At 39.8% G+C, this 27593-nt stretch overlaps 2 protein-coding genes and 1 long non-coding RNA gene across 9 annotated transcripts in view; 1 reads left to right on the top strand and 2 right to left on the bottom strand.

The window, feature by feature from the left end:
• The window catches only part of LOC122867481 (V-type proton ATPase 116 kDa subunit a1-like), a 45284-nt gene extending 31551 nt beyond the window's left edge, over window positions 1-13733 (bottom strand). For all 6 annotated transcript variants that reach the window (XM_044178317.1, XM_044178318.1, XM_044178319.1 and 3 more), the window contains exons 1-12: window positions 13633-13733; window positions 12556-12623; window positions 10985-11147; window positions 10338-10416; window positions 9946-10043; window positions 8396-8524; window positions 8228-8310; window positions 4447-4573; window positions 4159-4241; window positions 3470-3563; window positions 2363-2575; window positions 811-961 (exon numbers count right to left, since the gene is read on the bottom strand). In XM_044178317.1, coding sequence (XP_044034252.1) covers window positions 811-961; window positions 2363-2575; window positions 3470-3563; window positions 4159-4241; window positions 4447-4573; window positions 8228-8310; window positions 8396-8524; window positions 9946-10043; window positions 10338-10416; window positions 10985-11101 — 1174 coding nt within the window. In that variant the 5' untranslated portion in view covers window positions 11102-11147; window positions 12556-12623; window positions 13633-13733. The remainder of the gene's footprint in view (window positions 1-810; window positions 962-2362; window positions 2576-3469; window positions 3564-4158; window positions 4242-4446; window positions 4574-8227; window positions 8311-8395; window positions 8525-9945; window positions 10044-10337; window positions 10417-10984; window positions 11148-12555; window positions 12624-13632) is intronic.
• Window positions 13734-15990: 2257 nt separating this feature from the next.
• LOC122867490 lies at window positions 15991-17198 on the bottom strand. Its single transcript, XR_006375932.1, has 3 exons — window positions 16916-17198; window positions 16236-16422; window positions 15991-16118 (listed from the first exon to the last, which is right to left on the bottom strand). It is a non-coding gene; the product is annotated as an uncharacterized LOC122867490 (long non-coding RNA).
• A 2687-nt stretch (window positions 17199-19885) lies between these two features.
• LOC122867485 (caveolae-associated protein 1-like) overlaps window positions 19886-27593 on the top strand; it is a 43126-nt gene continuing 35418 nt past the window's right edge. For both annotated transcript variants that reach the window (XR_006375930.1, XM_044178329.1), the window contains exon 1: window positions 19886-20769. Coding sequence is in view for 1 of the 2 variants with exons in the window: in XM_044178329.1 (XP_044034264.1) it covers window positions 20239-20769 (531 nt within the window). In the remaining variant the exon portion in view is untranslated. The remainder of the gene's footprint in view (window positions 20770-27593) is intronic.

The following is a 27593-nucleotide window of genomic DNA, read 5'->3' as shown; positions in this document are numbered from 1 at the left end:
TAAGATGCAACCTCTGTGGGGACCAGTCCAGACAATATATGGGCGTGATGGCACTCCTCATCGGCGCACATCATTTTAAAACAAAACAATGATTATCTAGTCACTCAGTCAAGGATTAGTTACATCTCTGGACTGATGCAAGACGGAAAGCAATGGCTATTGATTACAGTAAATATTGAATTTAAAATGTTGATAGCTGGGCACACTGGGCAATCTCTTAATAAATAATAACCATCAAGTATTTAGCCAAGCCATAGTATAAATAGTATTTTATATTTGAAAATGTATGAAAGGAAATCATGGGTCAAGGCAGATGGCCGCCCACCCAGAGCCTGGTTCTGCTCGAGGTTTCTGCCTGTTAAAAGGAGTTTTTCCTTGCCACTGTCACCAAGTACTTGTTCATGGTGGGAATTGTTGGGTCTCTGTAAATAATATTATATAGAGTAAGGTTGAATTGAAGTTAAGTGACAATATGCAAATACTACTGGCCCATTTCTGGTGAACTGAATATGCAAGAGTAGTCTTACATGTCACTGTTTATAACACAGGGCGTTTATCCTTTGCTGGATGGGCTGCTTTAAAAAACATTTTGGGCATAAATTAATAGTACACCAACTTCTCCAGGCACTACTACACCACTGGGTACTCCAATACAAAAAACAGCCACAAAAGTGACCACAGAGTTGAACCCACTTATTTGACACTCAGTAATTAGTTTTGCATGATGAGGGGTATATAAGAGAGAGCCACAACACTGTTTTAAGGTGTCTTGACAAACAACACTGAACCAAACTGTAATTCCTGTATAACCTGGATTGATTTCCCGGTAGTTCCCGATGCCGTAGGCGTCAACGATGTTCTGGAAGCCTGATGTGAACTTGTTGGTCTTGTTGAAGGTAGGTGGAGTTTGCTTGGTCTGCATTCTGTTGAGGATGGATGGCACTGTCGAGCCGCTCCTTTCCTGTCAAATAAAGCCCTCACTTATCAGCCACATACTGCCCATGTTGTACTGGTAAAACCAGATGGCCTCCACACAACATCATGACTTATAGAAAATTATGTCAAGTCCAACTGAAATTAATACTGTATACATATACATATTGTATATGTACCATATGTTTGGCATTTGTTTTGGCTTTGGAACTTATCATTACCAACAAGAAGAAATAAAAATTGTATATATTTTTCTGCAGTGATAGCGCCAAATGTTGTTCTCCAGTCGGTATAAATTCGTACAGGATGTTGGTACTATAAATTTATTGGTGCGAGTATATTATAGTTTAGTGGATGGGAACTCAAAATACTGTGTTATTACTTCAATTCCAACTGCCTAACAGGCAATTGTGAGTAGGTATGGTGTAAACCAGCTGGGGGGCGGCGATATTATTCACTGCTTAGCTTCATCTTCATCTTCCTCAGCACCCCTTACGTTACTCAGCGACTCAGTACGTTACTCTGTAATTCAAACCACAAGCTAACATATGGACTGCTAAGGTTACAGGACCACCTGTTGCTGTTCGTTTTTCAAATTTAACAGCACAATTAGTCCTCACAAATGTTGAATGTTCTAAAAGGACAGGCAGCATAAATCACTAATAGAATCTCCTCATATCATCATTTATAAGTTTAACAGTATAACTGTCTCCAGTTTGCAGCCCATTTGCAAGACTGAGATGCTGTTTCAACAATTATGTGCAAATACAGTTTTATCCTCTTTTGAAATGTAGACAAAATATGCACAACAGCTGTACTATCATTATAGTTTATATTTCCTTACAGAAAAGTAAAGTACACAAATTTCAGTTCAACTTTACCACAGCTAAACACTAGCAGAGACTCAGTATGTTCGGCTGTATGCTGATATTTCTCCAGTAGCAAGCTTATTCCTATCATTTCAATCAATAAAATGTTTCCTTTGTTACGTCACAGAATGAGAAAAGCCAAAGCATACCGTAAGTAAGTATACGTAAGTGTATCATAATATTGCTCTGTTTAGCAGCAGCATTTTCAGTACAATATGAAAAATGTGTTAATGTATGAGCATGGAGTGATAGCTCACAACAACAGGAAGCAGAGCCACAGAGAGCTTGGAGTGAAAAGAGTCAATAGAGTCGAAATTTTACTCAGGTAGAAATAAAATTGCGGGTAGTAGAGTATAAGATATTAAGGTTAATATCTAAAGAACATTTTTATAAACTCCCTATAAGTTACTGAGTTGCATGAAAAAAAACATTGTTGCCTATCACCATATAGATGTGATATTTTTTTCTACACTACACTACAAAAACAATAATATGAAATTGATTACGTGATCAGCGTAAATAAATAAATATACAACCAAACCAAAAAATAATAATCTCACCGTCCCTCTGCGCAGAGCGAACTGGATGGAGTCCAGGTCTGAGACAGGACACCACACCTCAGCAATAAGACACTTCTGGGTTACGTCAATGTTGCAGAGGTTGAGGGTGTGGTAGATGGCCTTCATCTTCCTCACCTTGATGAACCACACCCGCATGGTCTTGGAGGCGGCCTGCAGCACTCGCTGACGGTGGTCCTCTGTTTGGTTCAGAACCTACAGTAGCAGTGTGGAGCAATTTGTGTTAGATTGTAGATCCTTGTCCAATCAACACTGGATGTTTGGATGGTGTTGGGCCTTGACAGTGCTATAGGCTGTCTATTGGCTGACCTGAGGTGAGGTGTAATAATGATGTCAGTGGTAACCAAGTGTATCCAAAAGCCGTTACGACTACACTTGTTGCTTATTGTCATGGTTTTGTGATATGAACATAATGTGAGCGAAACACCTAGAATGTGCAGTATTTGTGATGTAAACATGTTGGCAAATGGAACAAATGGACTGATTTTACTGTACTGGCTCCCAGACTCAGGTCACGTTTCTGCACAGAGTTAGATTTTCTATGTAAACCTAAGTAAAATGCTCTATTGTAGTAGAGTGTAATACATTGTATGTGGTTGGCAGGCTCAGACTAGAGCAGACCTCTCAAGCAGAAACAGGTTTCCAGGCTTATAAGGCAAACTTTTGGGAACCACAACACTATGAGACAGGACAAAGGTCCTACACAGATAAGAACTAATGCACAAGAAAACCTACGCTATGAGGGCTTTTGTAATTTGATTGAAAATACATTTTTTCAAACTGAGCAGGAGCCTGAACACATACATCCTGTTGTGCTAAGTTTCTGATTAATTTCTTGTTGTTTAGTGAGCAGCAGTGTAACAAAGAATACAAAGACCCTTTGAAAGAATTATTAAATTAAAAAAGAACTACACTGCTAATGTTAATGTGCCTTAAACAATAAGCAGGCTTTACTCCAAGGTCAACCACCTCTGTGGAAACTGACTCTCACTTTACTCTATTTTCTTTTTATGAACCTTTTTTGGTTTATTTAATGTGTGTGTAATGTTGGTAATGGGAGGTAAAGATCCATTATAGTGACAAACATACCATCTGGAGGTCGTCAATGCGACTGTTGACTCCAGCCAGCATCTCCTTCCTCTCCTGTGGGGTCTCTGGACACGGATAGAGTGAGGCACGGAACCTGGAAATATACACCCACCAATAGAGTCAACTCACAGCATCTAACACTCACTGTACTTTCTCCTAGTTTTCTTCTTTCTTACTCATGTTTATGATGCACACATGAAAATAAGTCCAATCCTTGCATGGTGGGGTTGACAAACCATTGTTAACCATTTACCATTGGTTAAAATGTTGACAAGAGAGGCAAAAATGCAATGAAATTTTGTACTTAAAGGTCCAGTGTGTAACATTTAAGAGGAGCTATTTGCAGAAATGGAATATCATTTTAAAAAGTATGTTTTCATCAGTGTATAATCACCTGAAAATAAGAATCATTGTGTTTTCGTTACCTTAGAATAAGCATTTTATATCTACTCCCTTCCACGGAGGTCACCATTGTGCACCGCCATGTTTTTATAGTAGCCCGGGCGCATTTTTTCGCGGCCACCGTTGTTTCTCACCGTTGGAAGGGGCAGGTGAGGCGAGCGGTATTCAGATGGTTGCAATCTGCAATTTCACCGCTAGATACCACTAAATCCTACACACTGGACCTTTAAGTTGAATGCAATATTCAGCTTAAATATATTTTAGGGTACTTCCTCTATAACACCCACCCCTCACAGATCTTCTTCACCCTGTTCTTCAGCTGGTCACCTTGGAAGAAGATAATGAACACTGATTTGTGGACTTGGTCTCCCTGTTGGAAAGAGAAGGAGTTGTTAGAAAACCTACACTCACTTACATAATCATCACTGATGAGTTGTGCATCTATTTCTAATATGTAAAAATATCAATTATTATCTTATAAATGGGTATGACTGATTTTTGTATGCTTCTTTGTACTTTTTCTTCTTAATATGTATCTTTTCTATTCTCTCTGATTGTATGTTATGTCGGCTGACCGTGGTGGGGTCCTCCAGAGGGTCCTCGATCTCTGCCTTCCTTAAGAAGACGTTACCACGACACACCCTCCAAAGCATCCTCTCAAACGTTGGAATCCTCTCCCTGCTGATCACTCCAGCCACAAACCTGCACAGAAAAAACATTCACGTGCTCAAGAGTAGATAACACAAAAGAAAACAGTCCACAGTATGTACATAGTGAGCCTTTTCAGTGGTAAAAATAACTCATTATTTAATGTTAAAAATGCTGATATATAAATAGCAATGACAACTTTAATGTTCATTCCCTCACATTAGTTGTCCTTGCTCAGCAGGCAAGTTAACTAGCTCACCTGGATAGATTCCAGCTATTATGACAACACTGAGCATTTTTTCTTTATGTTGTGAGAGATATATACATAAAAGCTAACTCGTAGATTATATTTTTACTCAGTAGCAAGAGCAAGAGGTTTCATAATATTGGCTTCCTGCTTTCTTCCTCTTCCAGTTAACAAAATTATTTCTATTAAACATCTTGCAATGTTTGCAAACTTTTCTCTGCTTGAATGACGTGTTTAATTCCAGCAGTGTGCAACAATCTGCAGCAAATTTTGAGATTCTTTTGAGGGTGTGTGAGTAAGGGTGGTGAAACCCAACATAGTGGTAATGGATATAAAGATGACAATGTTCCAAGAAACAATTATAACACATCATGGAGCACAATTTTATGACTAGACATTTGAACTTTCTCTCTCAAAGTTTAATTATTCAAATAAGACAGAAATTAAACGTACCCTATGGCGTTTTTGGCCACTAGTAGTGCTATGGACCAATGTCTTTTTGAATGGGTCCCTGTTTCGTCTTTTTAGATTAGATTAGATTCAACTTTATTGTCATTACACATGTACAAGTACAAGGCAACGAAATGCAGTTCGGTCGGCAGTTAGATCTAATCAGTAAGAATGCTGCGGGCTCGACGCTGACAGCGTTTCCTCTGGATGTCCTTAATGGCCAGAAGTGGAGTCCCCGTGATGCGTTGGGCAGTTTTCACCACCCGCTCCAGTGCCTTGTGCTCTGCAGCAGAACAGTTCCCATACCAGACTGTGACACAGTTGGTTAGGATGCTCTCTACTGTGCAGCGATAGAAGTTCACCAGGACAGCTGAGGACAGTTGGTTCTTTCTTCTTCAGTGTCCTCAGGAAGAAGAGGCACTGGTGAGCCTTCTTGACCAGGCAGGAGGTGTTGGTCGTCCAGGACTGGTTCTCCGAAATATGGGTCCCCAGGAACTTGAAACTGGAGACATGCTCAACAGCCATCCCGTTAATGTGGATGGGGTCATGTGTGCCTCCTCTCTCCTTCCTGAAGTTCACGATGAGCTCCTTTGTCTTGGAGGTCTTAAGGAGCAAGTTATTGTCTAAGCACGATGTGGCCAGGTGCTGGACCTCCTCCCTGTAGGCATTCTCATCGTTGTTGCTGATGAGACCAGTCACCATAGTATCGTCATAGTAACTTGATGATGGCGTTAGATCCATGTGCAGGCCTGCAGTCAAGTGTGAAGAGGGAGTAGAGGAAAGGGCTCAGCACACAGCCCTGAGGTACGCCAGTGTTGAGTGTGATGGTGATGGCGCAGTTGTGGCCTGACCTAACAAGCTGAGGTCTGTTTGTCAGGAAGTCCATAATCCAATTGCAAATGGAGGTGTTTGGTGATTAACTTGGAAGGGATGACAGTGTTCAATGCAGAGCTGAAGTCAACAAACAGCATTTGTGCAAGTGTTCCTATTGTCCAAGTGTGTGAGTACAGAGTGCAGTACCATAGAGACTGCATCCTGTGCTCCTATTGCTGCGGTAGGCAAACTGGTATGGGTCCAGTGTGGATGGGAGGAAGTCCTTTAGGTGTGCCAGGACCAGCCGCTCAAAGCACTTCATAACAATGGGTGTGAGTGCTACAGGGTGGTAGTCGTTCAGGCACGTTGGACTAGAGTGTTTCGGCAGTGGCACAATGGAGGTGGATTTAAAGCATGCTGGCACAGCTGCTTGGGCGAGGGACAGGTTGAAAATATCCGTAAAGACACCAGCAAGCTGCTCTGCACATGCCTTGAGTATGCGACTGGGGATGCCATCTGGTCCAGCAGCCTTACGCGCGTTGATCCGGCTCAGTGCAGTGTAGACATCTGTGGAGGTGTGTGTGATGGTCAAGTGGTCAGCTGAGGGTGTGAGCTTGGTGGCAGTTTCCCTATTGTCTCTCTCAAAGCGAGCACAAAAGTCGTTAAACTTGTTCAGGAAGGAGACGTCTGTTGCTACAGGGGTGGAGTGTCTGGGTTTGTAGTTGCTGATGGCCTGGATGCCCTGCCACATGCGTCGAGGGTCGAGAGTTGGAAGAGTGCTCCTCTAACTTTAGCTTGTAGCAGTGCTTGGCCTTTTTGATGCCCCCCCTCAGATTTGCCCTGGGAGTGCTGTAGGCCTGCGTGTTACCTGATCTGAAGGCAGTGTTGCGTGCCTTCAACAGGAAGCGCACCTCCTTGTTCATCCATGGCTTTGGGTATGTGGTGATCTGCTTCTGAGTTGTAACACTGTCTATGGTGATGCTGACGTAGTCCAGTACAGAGGAGGTGTAGCTGTCTATGTCCATATGAGAGCCACAGGTGGCCTGAGAGGCAAACATACTCCAGTCTGTGTGTTGAAACCTGTCCTGGAGTGAGGAGTCTACCCCCACAGGCCATACTTTGATGGTCCTTACTGATGACTTCACACGATTGATGTGAGGTGAATACTTGGGGGTGAGGAACAAAGAAAGGTGATCAGATTGACCCAGGTGGGGGAGGGGGGTCACGGCGTAAGCCTCAGCCATGTTTGTATAGACATGGTCCAAAGTTTTGTTTCCTCTGGTGTGACAGGAAAGATGCTGGTGAAATTTGGGGAGCACTGCCTTTAAGTTTGAGTGATTAAAATCTCCCACAACAATAAATGCAGCCACCGGGTGAGCAGTCTGTTGTTTACTGATGGCCGCATAAAGTTCACTCATAGCAGGCTTGGCATGTATCGCATGTATCACGCATGCACGCATGTGACACTAGAATCATTCCTGCCAATGGTTTCATTTTATTTCACTAATCTACATGTGGTAATGCACAAAAAAATGCAGCATGAAATGTGAGAACTTCACTGCATTTGTGTGTTGGTTTTTGGAGACTTCCCTGCCACAGCTCAATTCACAAATGCATTTTGTGCATTTAAGTTCACACATGACAAGCAGTTTATAAATGCAGGTTCAACAGTCTGTATATAAATGTAACAACATCCAAATATGTTTTTGATGAAATTTGCCAATACTTTTAAATACATATATTTGTGGATTTCTATTACATTCATTTAAAACAAGAAATATCTGTGTGTGCATCAGAAGTGAATCTTCTTTTTTTTATATGTAGATTTGTTTTACATTTATATACAACGATAAATATTTTTGTGTGCACTGAATAATATTTTGTGGAGAAAGTAATTTATATATAAATCATGAAATACATTTGTGAATCCTTCTGTGTGCATTCATTCACATCGAGACCCATTTGATTCCATAGTTTATATGACTGCTTAATCTGCTGAGGGACAACAAATCTGGAGATAATTTCAGAGATTTTTCAATTAAATCACTAACTAATTAGTCAAAACAATCTTTTAACTACACATTTCTTTAGATGAGGACATCCTACTGACCAAGTGCAATTCATATAACTATTTCAATATTTGCTAAGACAATTGGAGCATGTGTATGAGAGAATATGATGCAGTCCTTATGCTTTACCCCAGTCTGAGCGGGGCGCCGCGGCCCCCCTCACTGCCCTCCATCAGTGCTGATGACTCCTCCAGCAGGTTGGGATCCTCCATCTGCCAAAGACATTAGGAAGACCTCAGTTACTTGATTTATGGAAGCACATCAATTATTTATTGTGAGAGTGTAAAATAAGCAAACCTCATCAAAGAACTGCTGTGTTCGACGGAGGATGTGTTTGAGCTCTGTCAGCTCCAGGAAGTTCTTTTTCAGGGCTTCCTGGTTGGTGTTGATTTCTTTCAGTTCATTCTCCAGCTTCTCAAAGGTGGCCTGCCAGTCACAATCAACAAACACTCACTGTTATGGATTCATTCCAGAGGAGAGCGTTTACATCTGCTTTTACAATGTTTTGGCATTTAGCTAATGTCTAATCTAAAAGCAGGTAGGGTATTTCCAATTAGGGATGCAAACAGGTTAGGACAAAGGTGAGAACATTGCATGGATAGAGAAAACCGGGTACAACCTTTAACGATTAAATGCATTAAATGCATCAATCTGGCCTACTCTGAAGAGAAATATGAAAGTTTTGTTTAACTTAAAAATGAATGATTTACTCATGCATTGTATCAGCAGGTTAAATACAATAGGAATATAGAAATTGCACAAAAGACCACCTCATCCCTAAAGCCTACAAGACAAAACAAGATGGCTAAAAGTATGTTGGAAAATCACCTAATAGTAGTTTATTTATCTATTTTATTATCTATTATTATACAGTCTTCCATTGCATTTTGGGCGATGGCAATTAATGTTCAGGCACAGCAAGCAGAAAAAAGGCAGCGCATCACTTTCCCAGCTCCAGCTCTGACAGCTAGCTAGCTAGCTAGCCTTTTGCCAGGGGCAATATGCCAGGAGTTGTCATTTTCACCTTCTCCACCCTGTCATCTTAGAAAAATCACTGTGCTAGCTAGATAGCCCCCCCAAAAAAGTTTCTCCTCAGATCTACACAGATCTCGTAGGTGACCTATTTTGAACTCAAAACGGTGAGGAGGTGAGGAGTCTCTGTCCAATGCTTCTATCAACATGCAGTAATCAGTTACAAAAACTGAAGTAACAATCTTTAACAGTTTCGAAGTTGGGATGGGTGTTTTTGTATTAGCATCTCTCAAACAGAAGAGGTTTGATGGGCTTTTCAAACAAACCAACCAACTGGGCTGATGAGTACATAAAATTCACAATCCATCAAAACCCAGCTTTGACTTAAAATCAGTTAGCTAAAGAGCAACAAAAACACCTTTCCTCCACAACTGTCATTCTTGAATTATCCTCTTGAAACAAATCCACTGAAGTTCTTTAATAAAATGTGAACCTCATCTGGACACTATGGGTAGCACTTTCAAACTTTGTGTCTTTGGCTACTCTCTTTTACAGCCCTGACAAGGGCCATATTAGCAGTGCCTTGGAAGAGGAGGATCACTCTTTACAACAGGGAAGCGGATAATTTGGCCTGTCTTGTCATACTGTGCTGAGTGTGGTGTTTGTGGAATATGACAGTCTATCCTGCAATTTCTCCCTACCTTTCTACCAAGTCATCAGTATGCATTGATAATATTTAATACATTTAACAACTGTGTATTTGTTCATCAGTGACCCCCTTTTTTGACCTTTAATAAAGTGCATTTTAAATCAAATAATAATAATAATAATGATTGATGATGAGTGATAATGATTACAGATTGTAGACTGATTACCTCTAGATCGATCATGTCCCTGGGAAAAGGCACCTCTGGATTTTCTCCAGTGTCCACAGTTTGGATGTTAGCTTTCTTGATCTCCTTCTCCACAAACCCTGCTCAGCAGAGAGAATCCATGATTCAAAACCTTTCCAGTGTAAAAACAAGTTCTTCATATTTTTTTAGACGAGATGAAGAAAATAATTTTCTCACTGACGGCCGGTTACAGATTTTTTTACAGGTTTCATTGGCCTGGGACTGACCCACTCAATACATACGTAAAAACAAAAATATCTAAACTGAATTTTTGTGGTCTTCCTTTAACAGGAGCAATGAAGGATCAGAAATTAAAGCAGGACTGACACTGTGCCTATGGCTGGGCCTGAGTGTTAATTTGTCTCATTACTCACTCAGTTTCCTGTCCATCTCCTCACATCTCCTTACTTCATTCACAAACTTGCGCTGGAACACGTTTACGTCTGGATTCAGCTGTGGATGTAAAAAAACAGGGAAACAATTTTGACACAGTAATTATGGATATTTGGCTAAAACTCAAGGTGACTAACACCCAGAAAATTGCAAATTGAAAACTTATATATGAATTCCTTATTTTTTAGATTAGATTAGATTCAACTTTATTGTCATTACACATGTACAAGTACAAGGCATCGAAATGCAGTTTAAGTCTAACCAGAAGTGCAATAAGCAAGTGCAGGATATAAAGTGTGAGCATAAATGCAGGATAGAGCAATATTATGAAAGTATTTTTGTCTTTAATAAGTGGTACTATGGACATTATATAAAGATGGCATTACTATAAACAGAAGTATACTGATGGATATGTACAATAATGAATTGGACTGGGCAGAACAGTAGTGCAATGAATATAAAGTAGTGCAATTTATGTAAAGAGTTAATACCAATAGATGTCTGATGTAATATGAAAGGCAGGAAACGAGTAACACCACATGTCCTCTCTGACCTCTCACCTTTTTCACTGGCTTCAGAGGAGTTTTACCACCCAGAAATGGCATAGCATGAGGACATTTATACTCACATCTCTAAACTGGACCATGCCCAGTTCTCCCAGCTCGCTGACGCAGCAGTAGGCTGCCTCTGACTGGAGAAAGAGCTGGGCCAGGGTCATCTCCTCGCTCCTGAACAGTTCCCCCATGATAAGAACCACACTCCGCCTCAGCTACAATAAAAAAACACTGCACCTTGGACAGGAAGATACAGAAAACTATTAAATTTAAAGATGTTTTAAATATATCCATTGATTTTGAAGTCAAAGGACATATACAAAGCCATTTGTAAGTATGTAGAAGAAAATGTAATACCTAATAGTTTTATTTTATATCTTGATATCGTTGATCTTTGTGTACCATGATTAAGTACATGCCTTCCTGTATGTCTTGACAATGAGCTCTGTGTTGAGACAGACTATTTACACTTCAATGATAGACCTCTGTGGGTGAAACCTGAACTACTCATGTGAAAGAACTTGGTCTAGTGAGTTGTTATGAGGGGACCATAACTTACATGGGAACTCAACTTGTTCCAGAATCTCAGCAGTTTCTTTAATTTAGTGAGTGAAGTTTTTATTCAAAAAAAGCTTCTTCCATAAGTACCACACTATTATACTATACTACATTGTGTTGTATTGTAGTCAAGGATGGACTACCAAGGACATAGTGGACAACTGTAGGGCAGCAACTAGTGATTATTTCCATTATTGATTAATCTGCCGATAATTTTCTTGATTAATCGATAAATCGTTTTATAAAATGAAAAAGAGTGAGTCCAAGGTGACGTCTTCAAATGCCAGGTTTTGGCCAACCAACAGACCAAAATGATATTCAGTTTACTGTCATATATGACAAATATGACACTTATTACTACACTACATTTCAATGGGAAATATTTAACTTTTTATTCCACTACATTTATCTGACAGCTGGAGTTACTAGTTAAGATTTTACATAGAAAACGATTGGTTGATTAATCAGTTAGTTGATTAGTCAATTACCAAAAAATGTATCAGCGACAGATTATTTGTTTATGTTTATGTTGTTTGTTCATGCCAAAAATGCCAAATGTGAAGTTTTGCTGCTTCTCCTTGTCTTAAATTACAGTAAACTGACTGCTGGACTGTTGGTTGGACAAAAGACATTTGAAGGTGTCACTATTTTTGATGGGCATTTCTCCCAATTTGTTCTGTTTTACAAACCAAACAATAAATGAACTGATCAAGAAAATAATCATCAGATTAATCCATTATGTAAATAACCATTAATTGTAATAGTTAAAAATTAGCTCCACCTCAACCAACTACAAGAATAAAATGCTGCTTAAACATAAATGCATGAGTAATACTAATCTAATGCTATTCTACATAACAGTACATATACAGTATATCTCATAGGGGCCATTTTTCTGAATTGAGTACTTTTACTTTTCATACTTTAGGTACATTTTCCTGATAATACTTATATACTTTTACATATTCAATGCAGGACTTTTAGTTATTGGTACTTTTACTTAAGTAAAGGATCTGAATACTTCCTCCACCACTGCTTCATTGCAAATTTGTTTGATAATGTGTACTAAAGCCCAATATATACTTACCTAATAAAGGCGCTGAGACAGCTCCTGTATTTTTTCCTGATCTTGAGACCCTGTCCTGTTGAGGTGCCCTGAGTCAAAACATAATTTTAATGTTTGTTATATAATTTTGTACTCTGAAAAATTAATTGACAACAATTCTGATAATCGATGAAATGTTTAAGTAATGTATCAAGGAAAAAATGGTTCCAGCTTGTCAAATGTTAGGATTGATTGGAAAATAATTGGCTTGATCAATTGATAATTAAAATATTCTCTCTATGTTTAATCAAATTACCACAAACTAAGTGACCTAGGGCAGGAAGTATTCCAGCATGGAAGCGGAGGGGTACAAAATATATATGTATATACAAGAAGATGCTAAAGCTAAATACGGAAGGGAATGGCGCTTTTTGGCCAAGGATGGACAAACCTTTATAACAGCTCATACACAACACAGTGATGTAGCCTAAATATCAGGCTGCTAAATTGCAAGTTATTAAAATTCATTATAAAAATGTTCTGCTTTATATAATCGAGCTTCTTAAGAGTCCCAAGCTAACAGCACGGCTGATGTCGCAGCATCCTCTCTGCTGGAGCTCTGCCCTTCACTGCTCAAGGACGCCATGATGCTGCTGGAGTCCGGCCTACAGCTCTGTGTGAGCATGTCACCTCCTCTCACACGGAATGCCTCCGCTTTTAGAAATAAGACTCTATTCATGACATATCAAAGATAATATCCTCTTTATGCGTTTATTTCGTTACACAGCAACATTGTGCGCCCATTATAGGCCCAATACCAGAATATAATTTCGGTTAACTCATTTAGGCTATAGGCTGTAGTATAACATTAGGACGCTGTAGTAATATTTGAGACCGCGGACGACTCGGTTCATATAACAAACATACATTTCATTACGTAAAAAATACATCATTTGTGAACATGAAGTGCCTACGAAAGAAGCAGTTGTCGGTGTAACAGCGTCCTCATACGTCGAAATATTCTCATTCATAGGACTATGGTTCCCTCACTGGCAGAATCTGAAACACTGACATTACCCCATTTCACGTTAAAGACTTTCAAAATATCTATTGACTCACCTGTGTAACCTGCAGCTGCTCAGTTCTGTCTGGCCTGTTGAACTCCCCTGGATGCTGGATGCTGTGGTCCAGGGCGGTGCATCAAGTTAGATACAATCGGCCTGAATATACCCGAAAATAGGCTATTTCAAAATAAAAGCATAATGCATTTACTTGACGGACATGTTTTACTTTTTAAAATTGACTCCAAACATGATAGTGATACCAGTGTATTTCAAATATGTTATAATTTTATATATAATCATAGTGCTTTCCATTGCTCAAAATCATGATAATAGATTCGTCATCATGGTTTTATTTTGGAAATCCCAACCGGAAGCAAATTTTAAAAATTCTGTTGAGGTGATTGATATTTTTAAGTTACTAGTTATGACATGGTGACTTAACTGGAACGTCCACATTGTACACATTTATACATCAAAAGGGTAAAAAACACACACTGACACACATAGGCATACATTTTATTGATCCACACAACCAATAGAGACTGTATTAGAGGCCCTTAGAATAAGAAATACAAATTATGAGAACACAGAGGTAACATATTGTTTTTAATGAATACCTGCTTCATATCTATTTTACTATGGGACTATGGGTTCGAAATACAGTGAATTTATCACATAAAAAGACCGAAAACAAAGTGTAGTATGGTTGTGAAGGACCCAACAAATGAGGCACAAGTAACACAGTTGCTTAATTGAGAGTTTTATACTCAAACATCAATGTCAATGGGAAACAAACAACTTGGACATCAGTATGACCACGTTTACTGTAAGAGGAGAAGATAAGGCTCAGAAATGGACTTCTTCCTAGCCTCTTATAAATGGTCCAAAGCAGAAATTGGACTACAGATATGAACACTGAGCAGACTGACATGAAGAAACAAAAGAAGAAACATTTACACCTGTCTGGTCAGACTATGAACATGCTATGCTTAAGTAAAGGGAGAACATTAAAGGCCCTGCACACAAACACAGGTGTTTTCAGTTGTTCTGTTGTTCTAATTAGACCTCTGCTCAGGTTCAAAGTGGGACGAGCTATAGGAATTACGTGAGTGAGGTAACTGGACTCCTTGTACAAATAAGAATGATAAAGGTGTAATTGGTGTGCCCTGGTGGCCGAGGGGTTTAGAGCACGTGAACGTCCATGTATGAGTCTAGCCAGGGACCGTTTCTCATCATCATGTCGTTCCTCATCTTTCTTTCCCTTGTCTCCTGTCATCTTTCTACTGTCTCTATAACAAAGGCAAACAATGCAGAAAAATATATTTTTTAAATGATTAAGATGTAACTTGTTCCATTCTAACAGTTGTAAAAAAAAAGCTAACAGAAGCTAACAGGTGGACCATGGAGATGTCATTCAAAAAGAGTCTATACAGTCCTGACAAGAGGTCTAATCATCCAAAATCATTCAAATCACCTGTGGCCTTTAACATTAGCTAAAGATAGTTTCTCAGTTTAATCCACAATATTACTGCTCTATTGCTCTGTGATAATAACAGCATTCGCTTTGAATAACACATTAAGTTATGGATTCAGTTTTAAGCTCCTTATTGAATCCTGATAATCCTGATCTCTTATCATCCTTAACTGGGCAAACTCATGTGCTCATGAAGATCATGTGATATGATCGAAATCTCTGTTACTAAATGGACCTTGTTGTGAGATTGTTTTCTGTTTAATTGTTAAGATTCTTATTAATCTTCATTTGTACTCTGAAGGCTGAATACACATTATGATAACAGAATGTTAGTGTTGACGATCGAATGATTCTTAAACAAACATCTGTGCAGACTGATGTTAAACCCTGACAGTCTAATTATGTCTGACAGATCAATGAAGTAAACATATGTCTTGTTCTTCTGCTTTTCCTCTACCTGTTTATGCATGTTTTTGCAATTGTGAGGATCTTTTGACTATTAATTGATTTTTTAATTCCTTTGTTTTGGGATGTGAATGAGTTTGAGGTGGACAGGAACATTACATTTCTCTGTAAAATAATAATAAAGATGAAGATAAAAGAATAAACGCTGTTATGATTATCACAGATATACAGCATTTCAATAGCATATCACAAAGGACATCATTTAAACAACAATTACTGGTGACTGAGTAAAAGCTGAAATCGTTGGTCTAACAGATAACATATTACTGGATCAGGATCTGATCTAATGAGATCTAAATGCTAATGTGACGTCCTGTATGGAGAGGGCTGCTGGAAACTGCGGCTTTAGTCACTTCCCCCAACTGCAGCCTCTTGTCAATGCAAAAAGCGAAACAGCGCCCCAGTCTTTGCATTTACATTTACATGTCACCATGCTCTTTTGGGGTCAAATGAAAATGAAAATGAAAACTGTCAGTTCTCTCATCAAGCCGGGTCTTCAGTTAGGGAGTCACTTGCTTGAAAATCTGCTGCTTCGCTCATGTACGCAGTCCGCCTGTGGCAGAAAGACGAGAAGGCGGCCAGGCTCACTGACTACTGGATTACTGTACAAAAACACAACCTTACAACTGTATTCACTGATTTTGGTGAAAATGGATGATGATGATGATGATGATGATGATGATACTTTATTTTCAGATCAAGTCTTAAATGTTTCTTACATCACAGCAGCTCCATTTGCAACATCACAGAGATAATATTTACTGGTTTTCCCTCTGATGTTCTCCGGCTGCTAGTTAGCGGTCCTATTAGCTGACTCTGCCCGGACTGGGAGCGCAGAGCACCGAGTGATGTTGTTTACACTGTTAACACAGGAGCTTCGGACCGCCGAGGAGGAGGTTTTCAGGGCTGACATGGAATACAGTACCGAGGTGATTAACAGCGTCAACGACCAGGACTCTTGTTAGAAAATTGCATTTTCATTTTCATCTTGACTTATATATCGCTTGCATAAATGGAAAATCAGCTTACATTGTTTATATTTAATTTTCATTTTCAAATTTGAATTAACATTTGAATATGTCCAGTTTACAGCGGGTTACAATTATGAAAATTTAATGTCAAACAACTTTTCCATTTTCTTTTTAATATGGTCATAGAACACTCATACAAGTATGTGAAAATGAAAATTGGATTATGGCATTTTCATTTTTACTCAAATAACACATACATATGTGCTAAATTATAATGCTGTTGTGAATTTACATTTGAATATAGTCCTGTATAGGTGTCACGGATACTCCAGGCTCCACTACCCACAAATTATCCACACCTGCTCCCAATTACACTCCTGCTCCACATTAGGTCTCAATCACAGGCAGCATAAAAGCCCTGCACTCACCTCAGTATGTGTCCGACTTTGTTCATGACTAGCACTCTCCACACTACTCGGCATTACGCCTATTCACCCTGCCTCCAGCAATCACCCAGTCTCCGTGCCTCCGGCGATCACCCGGTCTCCTGTCTCCAGCGTTTCTCCTGTCTTCAGCAATCTCCCTCCTACAGACTTCCCTCTCTCCATACCCACTATATCTGGCTGTTATTCAATAAAGAACATTCTTTGTCCATCTTGGTGTCCCCTGTCTGTACTGTAACAATAGGCTTCCACAGTTATGGGTTCCCAGCAGATTATAAAATGGAAAGCAAAGATTCATTTATAGTTAGCTATATACACATCCAGCAGACAGAGTGACATTAGCATTTATTTGGCTTTGTGTCAACTTGATGTATCTAAGTCCAATATTCACTCTGCTTTTAACTCTGTTTTGGTTACCAACCACTGAGAACAAATATATCACTCTTTAGCTGCTAAATGCTCCAATATGTTCACCAGCTAAACACTATGTGGGAGTTCAAACCAAAAGCAGGCCTATGTTTAAAAAAATGCAAGTGGCTCCATTGGTGGGAGCCTCTTGTTTCAGGTACAGGTGAGACAATGAAACACGATCCAGGAATTCCAGTTAGTTTGACTGAGATCAATGAATTTGAGGGTTTATCAGACACCAAAACACTGCAGAGGCTTATAATATTATGAGGAAAGATTATACAACTCTGGAAAATTATCATGGTGACAACTATTATATCCTTTATTGCAACGATATCCAGGTAAACAGTAGAAATATGGCGTTCATGTTACAAGTAATGTACCAGGAATAAAAGCTCTGTAGACCTGAGGGGACCTACAGGGTTACTGATAATTCTCTGTGGATTCATCACTACCAGTGACACCTTTCACATTACACATCGTCATTGGTCCAGTGTTATTGTAAAATTATTATAGCACCCTTAATATTATGCTATTAATCGGTCCTGTTGTGGAGATCTAACTCCCTCTTAATTGTTTACAGTCTGTATTAGCTCTGATTAAATGACTATCATGTACTAACTTGTTCCTGTAAGATGCTTATGCACACAAAGTGCTACCAAAACCACTCTTCTACATGTCCTGTGAATAAGGTCTACCAGATGTGCTGGCCAAGTGTGGAATCAGTACTAACAAGATCCAGTAGAAATGTTCCTCTTGCAAACAGCCACAGTAGAGTTTCACACCCTCTCAGTTCCACATGGTGCATGCAGGGTTTAAACCAGGACACTGGCTGGCTGCCAGCATGCAATTTTGGAAGCATGGAACTCCCATAATATATATAAATTGTAGCGGCACACTTCTACGAGAAACAGCTTCTCAAAGATAGCTTTCTGCCTCATTCCGGGGTGCCATGTGGTTTTCATAATTTGTATGCATTAGAAGTGTTTGCTTGGTGTGCAGAAAATAGTAGAGAAAAGCGTGTGAGATGCATATGGAGTAAAATATCAAGGGAATGACTGGAAGGTACTCTTTGGAAAATTGCTTTCTATGGATTTCAAATAAGAGGTTATTTGTCTCTCTCTTGTTGGACCTTGACCCTTGGCTACTAATAAGTAAAAAAGCTGATAACTTGTTTTTAAAAAAACTATCTGTTTTCTCAATGCACTTTCAACTACTGACTGTATTTACTGAATCAATGGCATGGCTCACTGGCTAAATGGATGAGGTGTCCAACTGTAGGCTAACCATGGTGAATCTTGCTTTCAATATTGCTTAAAATGTATAAAGACATAATCAAGTAGTTGTGGAAAGATCAGTTCACCACACCCAATAAAAGCAGTCTTTCTTCTACTTTTAGACTACACAGATGAAGCATGCTTCTAGTCAGGGCTGCAGTCTGTACTCTCCTGAAGGTGCTGAGTTGTCTCAGTCTATTTTGACTCTGAATTAGCATGATCTCACCCATGACTGGCTGTTGACGTTGAAGTGCTGTACATGCTCACTGTCAAGTACCTGTATTGGTGTTTGGTTTATTTTATCCCCAGCACCATAGACAGTTTGAGAGTTTAAGCCATTTTGTGTATAAATTCGTCAGTCTACACAATAACTGATAGCACAGTGCTCCTGCTGATATATCTCAATTTCTATTCATTTTATTGTTGTTGTTATACAATATTTAAAAAAAAAAACACGATTGTACATCATCAGTTTACTCAATATGAAGAGCCTCAGCCTGTGAAAACAGTTGTAATGTCTTCTGTGCCTCTGGAGGATCTTTATCAAGTATGGGAAAATAACCCTGATGATGTTGTAGTGACGTCATCAAGTTCTCAACATGGACTCGAAATTTCAATATGTTAACAGATAGTCTGTGTTACAAAGAGGAGGTTTGGAGTCTAGAGACTAGAGACTAAAAGTCAGGATATTTCCGCCAATACTGCTTTAATTTTGGCCATTGTTTTTAAAATCTGTCTTTAATCTGTCCCCCAACTTTATGGAAGTGCAATACTGAATTCATCTGAACTACCTTAGACAGGAAGTCTCCATCTCATTTAAAACCCTGCAGCAAGAGTCCTCACACTACATGAAAAGCCAAACACATTGCTCCAGTACTTTTACAGTAACACCGCTTCTAGAATTCATCAAAAGACCATTTTGTTTTATGTCTTTTTCCTTCCTGTCCTTTGTCTTTCATCCATAATAAATCTAGCCCTGTCTTCCATGAACTGAACATGCTCTGCATCGAAGGGAGAAAGGAATGGAAACAGGAACAGATACTGCCTGACATTCCTCCTTCTGCTGTGCCTGAGCTTGTATACAAGCAGATCAGTGCAGCTCTGCTGTAACTATTCCAATCATGCTGATGGGACAAGGCTAGACCAAAGGGGTGTGTTATTGAATCATCAAGGGGCTGGACCTACTAGCTGTAAGTGGAGTCTTACTGATGTGTGTGTATGTGTGTGTGTGTGTGTACTTAGGGAGGAGATGAGGGAGGAGTTTGAGGAGAGGGGGAGAGTCTATTGGCTGTAACTTGACTGGAGGGTTTCTCTGCCTGGTGTGGCATTCACATCAAATACGCTCATGTGGTAACATCCAGCATCGCTTCGCTTCCACTGCACACTGGCCTGATTCCAGGGATTTGAAATAGACAGGACAGACAGACAGTGAGAAAGAGAGACAGAGTGCATGTATGCTGGAGAGATAAGTGAGTTTAGAAGTAGGAGGGAAAAAGAACAGAGGTCCGGAGAAGACAAGAAAGGGAGAAGCAGGTGAGAAAGCAAACAGTCAAAAAAGGAATCTAGAAGAACCTGTGGTGAATAAAGGCTGATTAGCTGACTGCACACTACAAATCCACTGACATGGCAGCCATGGAAGCACTGGAATCCTTAAGTGCCCAGCTAGAGCCTCAAACCCTCACTGAGATCTCAGACGATGAGGTAAACCTTCCACCCTCAGATGACGAAGACGATGCCCTTGTCCCAGCCAAGAAAGAGCTGTCCATCATGAGCACAGAGGGGGACGCTGCCGAAGACAAGGATGAGGTGATGAAGCTAGACCCGCAGGTGAACGGGGTCATGGTGCTGTCTTTGCTTGACAAGATCATCGGGGCAGTGGACCAGATCCAGCAGACCCAAAGCGGGCTGGAGGCCAGGCAGCAGGAGATGGAGCGTTCGGTGACCAGCATCCAGGGTGAGCTGACCAAACTGGCCAAAAGCCACAGCACCACGTCCAACAGTGTCAATAAGATGATGGAGAAGGTGCGCAAGGTGAGCGTCAATGTCAAGACAGTGCGGGCCACCCTGGAGAAGCAAGGAGGCCAGATCAAGAAGCTGGAGAGCAATGAGGCTGAGCTGCTCAAGAGACGCAACTTTAAAGTCATGATCTACCAGGTGGGAGAGTGTATGTGTGTATAAATACATGTATCAATGTGTGGTTTTAGTTTGTCTGTTCGAGGCGTAAGGTTGTGTATGTAAAGTACATGACACCATATTGGTTTAGGGATGGGTGTGGCCCTGTTTTGAATGTCACTGCCACATCACTTTCCAAAAAAACTGCTGAAAATGATTCAGTGATGGTTTAATACAAATTAACAGGAAAGTGTTGGTTTGCCAAAGATGTTACTCAATTTGCTGAGGTGCAGAGGATATCAGGGAGTGGTATTGCTGGCAAGTGCTTAAGTGACAGGCTGTGCTATCTCTCATCACTGAACCCACAATACCAAAAACATGGCACTCAGAAAGTAATGTTTTTTCCAGGACAGATAATATTTAAGAAACAGAAAGGTACTCTTTACCGCTTACATCTGCTACTTTATCATACTTAATCACCTAAGGTAAACAGGAATATTCAATTTATTTATGGTCTGCATGCTGCAGCTTTGATGCTTATACACTTCATGTGAAAAATTTACCCTAACCCTTAACTGAAGTGTTTTTGTAGTATAATCCTGACCACACACAGGTTGGGGACATGAATCCCACGTTACGATGTCAAAAGATTTGTATACCAACTATCCACCCTGACCACCACCCTACAACTTCTGTAGAGTAGCAGTACTTATCAATTCCTGTGCTGCCTGTGTTCATAATCCAGGCAGAAATGATGTTGCCTTCAAAATGTATGTGGTAAAACAAATTAGTAGTATATAAATGTCATTTCTTGGAGACAGGGTTGCAACCCAGAGTGAGTACCATCATAATGAAATGCAGTTTAGCATCTTAACAAAATGTGCAAACAGTAGCAAAGTGCAGATAGACACTATATTTAATTCAATTCAATTTTATTTATATAGCGCCAATTCATAACAGAAGTTATGTCATTGCACTTTTCCTATAGAGTAGGTCTAGACCATACTCTTTATAATATTAATTAAAGAGACCCAACAAATCCCACCATGAGCAAGCACTTGGCGACAGTGGCAAGGAAAAACTTCCTTTAAGAGGCAGAAACCTTGGACAGAACCAGACTCATTGGTGCGCGGCCATCTGCCGCTGCCGTGTTATGTTTTGAGAGAGAGAGAGACGGGGGGCGGGCACAATGCAAATACCACCTATATTATAACGAAATGAATGTACAGAATGAAAAATCTTACAGTATGTAAAATATGAGTGAATTTGACTGATCGGAAATAGCTATGATATCTGCAGTATGAACTGTAACCAATATTAAAGTACACAATAAATCATGTTTTTGTGCTGAAAAACCAAATACGTAATCCAACATAACTTGTCAAAAAGATTGTTGATACACATCCACACCTATGGAAACAATTACCTGATACATTACTCACACTTATTTATCGGAAAACACAGCTTCCAGTCATTTTCCATTTGGTTTGGTCCAAGTTTGGTTTTCCGAGTATTCATAAATGACCTTTTATAAAATAGTACATAAACTTAAATTGCATCAAGCGTCAAGCAACGCTGTTTTCACAGATTCTCTTTGTGGCTCTATGATCAACATACAAACATTTGTTTTAGCACTTCTCATACTTGTTCATTCTACTGTCAGCCTGTACAGGCACAATTCATTATATTCAGAAGCAGAATTCATGGGTGTATGTTTATGATTGTTAACCTTCCAGATGTTGTTATATACCAACCCAGCCCCACCCCAACATCTACTGTACATTGGTTCAATACTCAGTAGCCACTACAGGTGGCTTCCAGATATTTTTCTTCCATAGCACAATATGTATAGGACTAAAGAATACAAGCCTTCACGTGTGAGCCAAGCTCATTGGCTGCCCAAGTCATACGGAATCCCTTCGGAAAGTCATTTCACTCTTGCCCTTTTTTGAAACAAAGATGGAAAATACCACAAGCATGCTCAAGCTTCTGTTTAAGGCAGAGGAGTGGTAGCAGAGAGGAAGGGACAGGAGAGAGAAAGGGTAGATGTTTAATTTGAAAAGACAGAGAGCAAGTTTTTTCTTTGAGGGGAGTAGAGGGGAAGCATGTTTCTTTTTTTAGCCTGTGAGGCTGCAGTGTGATGTGTAATAGCTTGCAGCTTTTTGCAAAGTGGCGCGAGAACATTCAGAGTTTCCACCCTTGACTCACAGCTGGGCAGTAGTCAAATGAGAGCTCAATCTTAGGCAACCCAGACTGTCTGACTGTGAATTGTTGTGCATTAATACTATTCTATCATGCTTACACAATATATTTGGCTTTCTTGTTCTGGCATACCAGCACAGGATTTTATACATAATGAGCCACAGATGAGCAAGGCAGAGCTCTCAGCAAGAAAAATCTAATCTGATGGAATTCAATGACTGAACTGTTTCTCAGTCTGAAAGGATCATAAATCAACATCTTAATTAGTATCTAATAAAGTCTTGAAGCTGAGGGTTACAAGTTTCCAGTACAATCTTCTTGAAATACCACACAGTAAAAAACAAAACGGGTTGGGATTTTGCTGGTGTTAGCCAACTGCTTGGGCCCTGTGGCAAGAGAAACTCCCCCTGAAATGCCTATCTCTGGCTCCCTCACTAACTCAAAACACTGGCTTTGTTTATGGTTGCCAAGTATGATAGAAGGTTAGATTCATCTTCATTAAAAAAGCAAACCACGGTATATTGTTCTGTTTTCAATTTTCTGTTCTCTTCAAGGGCAAATTCTTTCAAAATCAGCAGTAGACGGAGAAAGATTCCACCAACACCCCCAGTGAACTGTAACACTGTTTATTTGGTTACTTGGACAGTGTGTCAACACATAAATACTTGGCCCTTGTTAGGGCTCATTAGTACTGTCGATACCTCCATGCACAATCACATCAACAACACTCACAACAACAGTTGCCTCCCAAAGGCATCTGCAGTAGGTGTAGTAGTACAATAGTAGTCTGTATTTGTACTCCAAAGAACATCATGGAAAAACAAACAAAACAAACTAGGCGACATTGCTGTGAATCTGTTTAAAGGTTGCATTATATGCACAGAATTAGATCCAAACCAAGGCAATATTATCAGCCAATATTATTTTATCACAGATATATTGGTGTATCGATTATATGTGTATATGTCAGAAGAGAAATGTCAAAGATATGTTTGAAGTCATTCAGAAACAGTGTCTCCATCACATAGTTTGTGCTTTAATGACCACATTTAAGAGATAATTATCAAAAATGTTTATTATGTAATGCGTTTAAGTTTAAAAACAAATATCGACAGATATGTTGTTATCAGATAAGTTGAGCTAATGTTAGTTATGCACTTTTATATACTTTATATAGGTGTCAAATAAATGTAGAGGATTGAAAAAGTACATCTCCCTTTGAAATGAAGTGCAGTATAAAGTAACACTGAAAGGATTACATTACATTTTGGGCATTTAGCAGACGCAGACTGAATAGCAGTATCTTCTTCCTTACACCAGCAGCATTCTTGCTACAGCATTAGTGGGGCCACCAGCAAAACTAGGATTAGTGTAAGTTTACATGGTTTTAATTCAGCTGGTATTATTAAAGAATGCACAAGAAAAATTACTGACTATATTTTCACTCCCACAGCTATTATCTCCTCATGTTAACATCAGCATTCCAATGTAGGGGTCCCTGGGTAATAATCTTATCCACTGGGGGTTTGTGACCCATGCAACCTAGCAACCGATACTGTTTTCTGATTTCTTCCAGACACTTTTCCAAAGTGTTTCTCACTTTTCAGTCTGTGTGAAGTGGGAAATACAACGTTTAGATTAGGACACCCCTGATTTGGACTTGAAAAGCCCTGCCCTGGCGCTCTGCTGATAATACACTGTTACTGAATGGTATTTACTGTTACAGAAGGCCAGCTCACACAGGGAGGACAAAGCTCGAGGGCTTTGTAGTAAAGCATAGGGTGTTTAAGCTCTGCTTTATTAGCGTCTGTCGACCCGCCAGTCTTTGCACCACTCCCTCCTGGGCCCCCTTCCCAAGTGTGGTCCTAACAAGGCTTACACTGATGGGACTTATGTCTTTGTTAATCTTGTTTTCTCGTGAAAAACCAATGTCATCAACCTCAGATATGATAAATATGTATATATGCATTTTAATACAAAAGCCTCCTGGTAGTCTATAAGTAGACTTAGTGATCTGATTCCATACAAGCATGCATAGATATGTTTCTCCCTGGTATCAGCTGAGTTTTACCATTAAAGGAATTTTTTGGCACATAAATCAGATTACATTATTTTTCATTCTGGCACAATCATTGTGGTCAGTCAAAAACTAATATCAGTCAAATGCAAACCAAAACCACGTGTGGTTAATTCCAACAATGCAAAATATACCCCACAATGCGACTGGCATGCTGAACTAGCTCAGGCTACTGTATGATGTGTAAGTGGAACCTAACCTGTGGCAGCTCTGTCACAGGACACAGCACATCAGCTGGAAGTGACTGTCTCCCTGTTAACATGAACAGCTGTCGTTCTCTTGGAGTATATGTTTGTGTCTGTGGGGTGTGTGTGTCTTTGGCTCATTTAAGTCTGAATGTCCAGTAAGCCTGAGATTTACTCCCTTACATCTGTGTTCAGTTCCTTGACAACTGAGGCTATATGCTGCCAGAGAACAGAGCTTACTGCACTTACCTGGAATGTGACAACTCTACCCCACAGTGTGTGGATGTGAGAGGGAGAATCAGAGGGAGCAAGGCAGAGTGATGAAAATATAAGTTGATTAAAGCTGCACTATACAGTTTTTTTATATTAACAATGGCTCTAATGAATAAGTGTAATGTTAAATGGGTCATGTGTAGTAACAAAGCCACTGAGAATTATCAAAAACTCCACAGTTCCCCTCAGCTCTGACAAGTTTAGCGTCTTTCAGCCCATTGTTTGGGTTTCTGGCCCACAACTCTGCTGTCAACAAACCCATTTTGAGATGCAACAGGCAGCTGATTTCAGCAAAAATCAGGACTACCCACTGTACTCCACCTGTCCAGCACCACACTGGAGACAGACAAAGTTAGCAAGAAAGTGGAGCATTGAGTAGCTTAGGAGCCAGATATTTTTCTCAGGAGTTGAACGCTTAAAGCTTAAAGAAGAGTGATTAATTAGGTGGACACAAACATGACTCCAAATAAATGTTAATTAGTGTCTGCTGAGCAACTGTTTGCCAACATGCTCACCATAACAACTTCATAAGATGATATTATGTCAGTGTTGTGTTTTCAGCTTGTTCCACTGCCCCCAAGTGGCCTAAAATCACTTAATGTAGCTTTTATCTGTCCACGGAATTAATCATTGAGATTTAACTTTGATTAATTAACCTACAAACTAATAGGAGGGCAAATCAATAAATAAATAATCTTGAGTTGCAGTCATTCAGAGGACTGTGCTAGCAAGGCACTCCACCCAGAGTTCTCAATGGAGGTCCTTATGGGTTGCTAAATTTTAATTGGAAAAGGTCTTGCAGTATTTCACAAATCTCTATATTGCTGCATCTAACAATTGTAGTCACTTTCAGAAGCAGACAATCTATCATGGCCACTTTACACAGTGGATAGGCACACAGAGGAGGGGAAGTAGGCAGGGTTTGGACTCTTTCAAGCCCTTTATTTCATTCTTCACACTACTACTAGCTCCATCACTTTTCATGTGTACCACTGAGTGCAACAATATGAATGCCTTTGAGGAGAGACTGTCTGAAAATGTATTCCTTCATCTTCATTTGTACAGTTCATTGCATCTTCTCTACAGTGTGATGGCAGACTTTTCCCCCCGCATTCAAGTGCAGCCATTTGGAACAGCTATAAACACTTTGACATTTAGATGTGGTCTGATGGCACGTTGTACAACTTGGTTCATTTAAAGCATACTGAGACTTTAATGCCCCAGCTACCGTGGGGGTCTAGGGACAATGACTATGAAGACCAGGTACATGCCCACTGTTTGTTTTGTGCCCATGTCCCTGAATGTGTCTGTACGCTACTACCACCTATAGTAGAGACAGTAGGCTGAGAGAAATACATAGTAGTGAGAATATGTGAAAGATTGACCTGCTTCCTCCATGAGCAGGGTAGAATAATATATGTGGGAAAGTAAGAGCGAAAGATAAACTGGAAGAAAAGGAGATGTCCATCCACTTTGTACAAGGAGTGGATGGGTGTGTTGAAATGAGGGACCATATTTAAACAGCTGATTCATAGCACAGGCATCCCCAGCTCTCCATGCTAATGTCCTCCTGCCTCCTCCTCCTCATGTGGAACCAGTCACAGTGCTGTTCCTCCCTCTCCCCTGCTCCTCCACCCAGGATAATTAACTCCACATCGTGTCCTCCTCACCCCACCCCGCCCTACACACCATCCCTACTCCCTTACCACTACTCATTCATTTTCCTCTCATCTGATTATTTCTCTTTTTCATTCGGTTATTTTAGAGTTGATTAGATCCGTCCTCTTGATTAATCAGGTCATCTAACTGAGATTGAAATATATAATGCAAAAGAGATCTGCAATAAAATAGATTCAATATTCAGCATGTTCATGATAAGTAATTCTAAAATATGAATTAAAATATGAAGGGTCCAATCTGCAAACCATAGCAAGGAAGTATCATTGTGTTCTTTTAAGGAGTGTTTCAGTCATTTGTTGTGCAAACACTCTTTAAAACCAAAACCATTTAAAACAGCAACATTTTTGAGCAAAATCAACTCATTTCAAATTAATCACTGCAATCAACAGATCCACTCGCAAAGTACAACTTTGGTAAACTTTTGTCAAGGCGTGGCTCTGAGCTAATAT

Source organism: Siniperca chuatsi, linkage group LG20 (assembly GCF_020085105.1).
Source record: "Siniperca chuatsi isolate FFG_IHB_CAS linkage group LG20, ASM2008510v1, whole genome shotgun sequence".
In the NCBI taxonomy this organism is placed as follows: domain Eukaryota; kingdom Metazoa; phylum Chordata; class Actinopteri; order Centrarchiformes; family Sinipercidae; genus Siniperca; species Siniperca chuatsi.
This window is presented reverse-complemented; position numbering and strand designations above follow the sequence as displayed.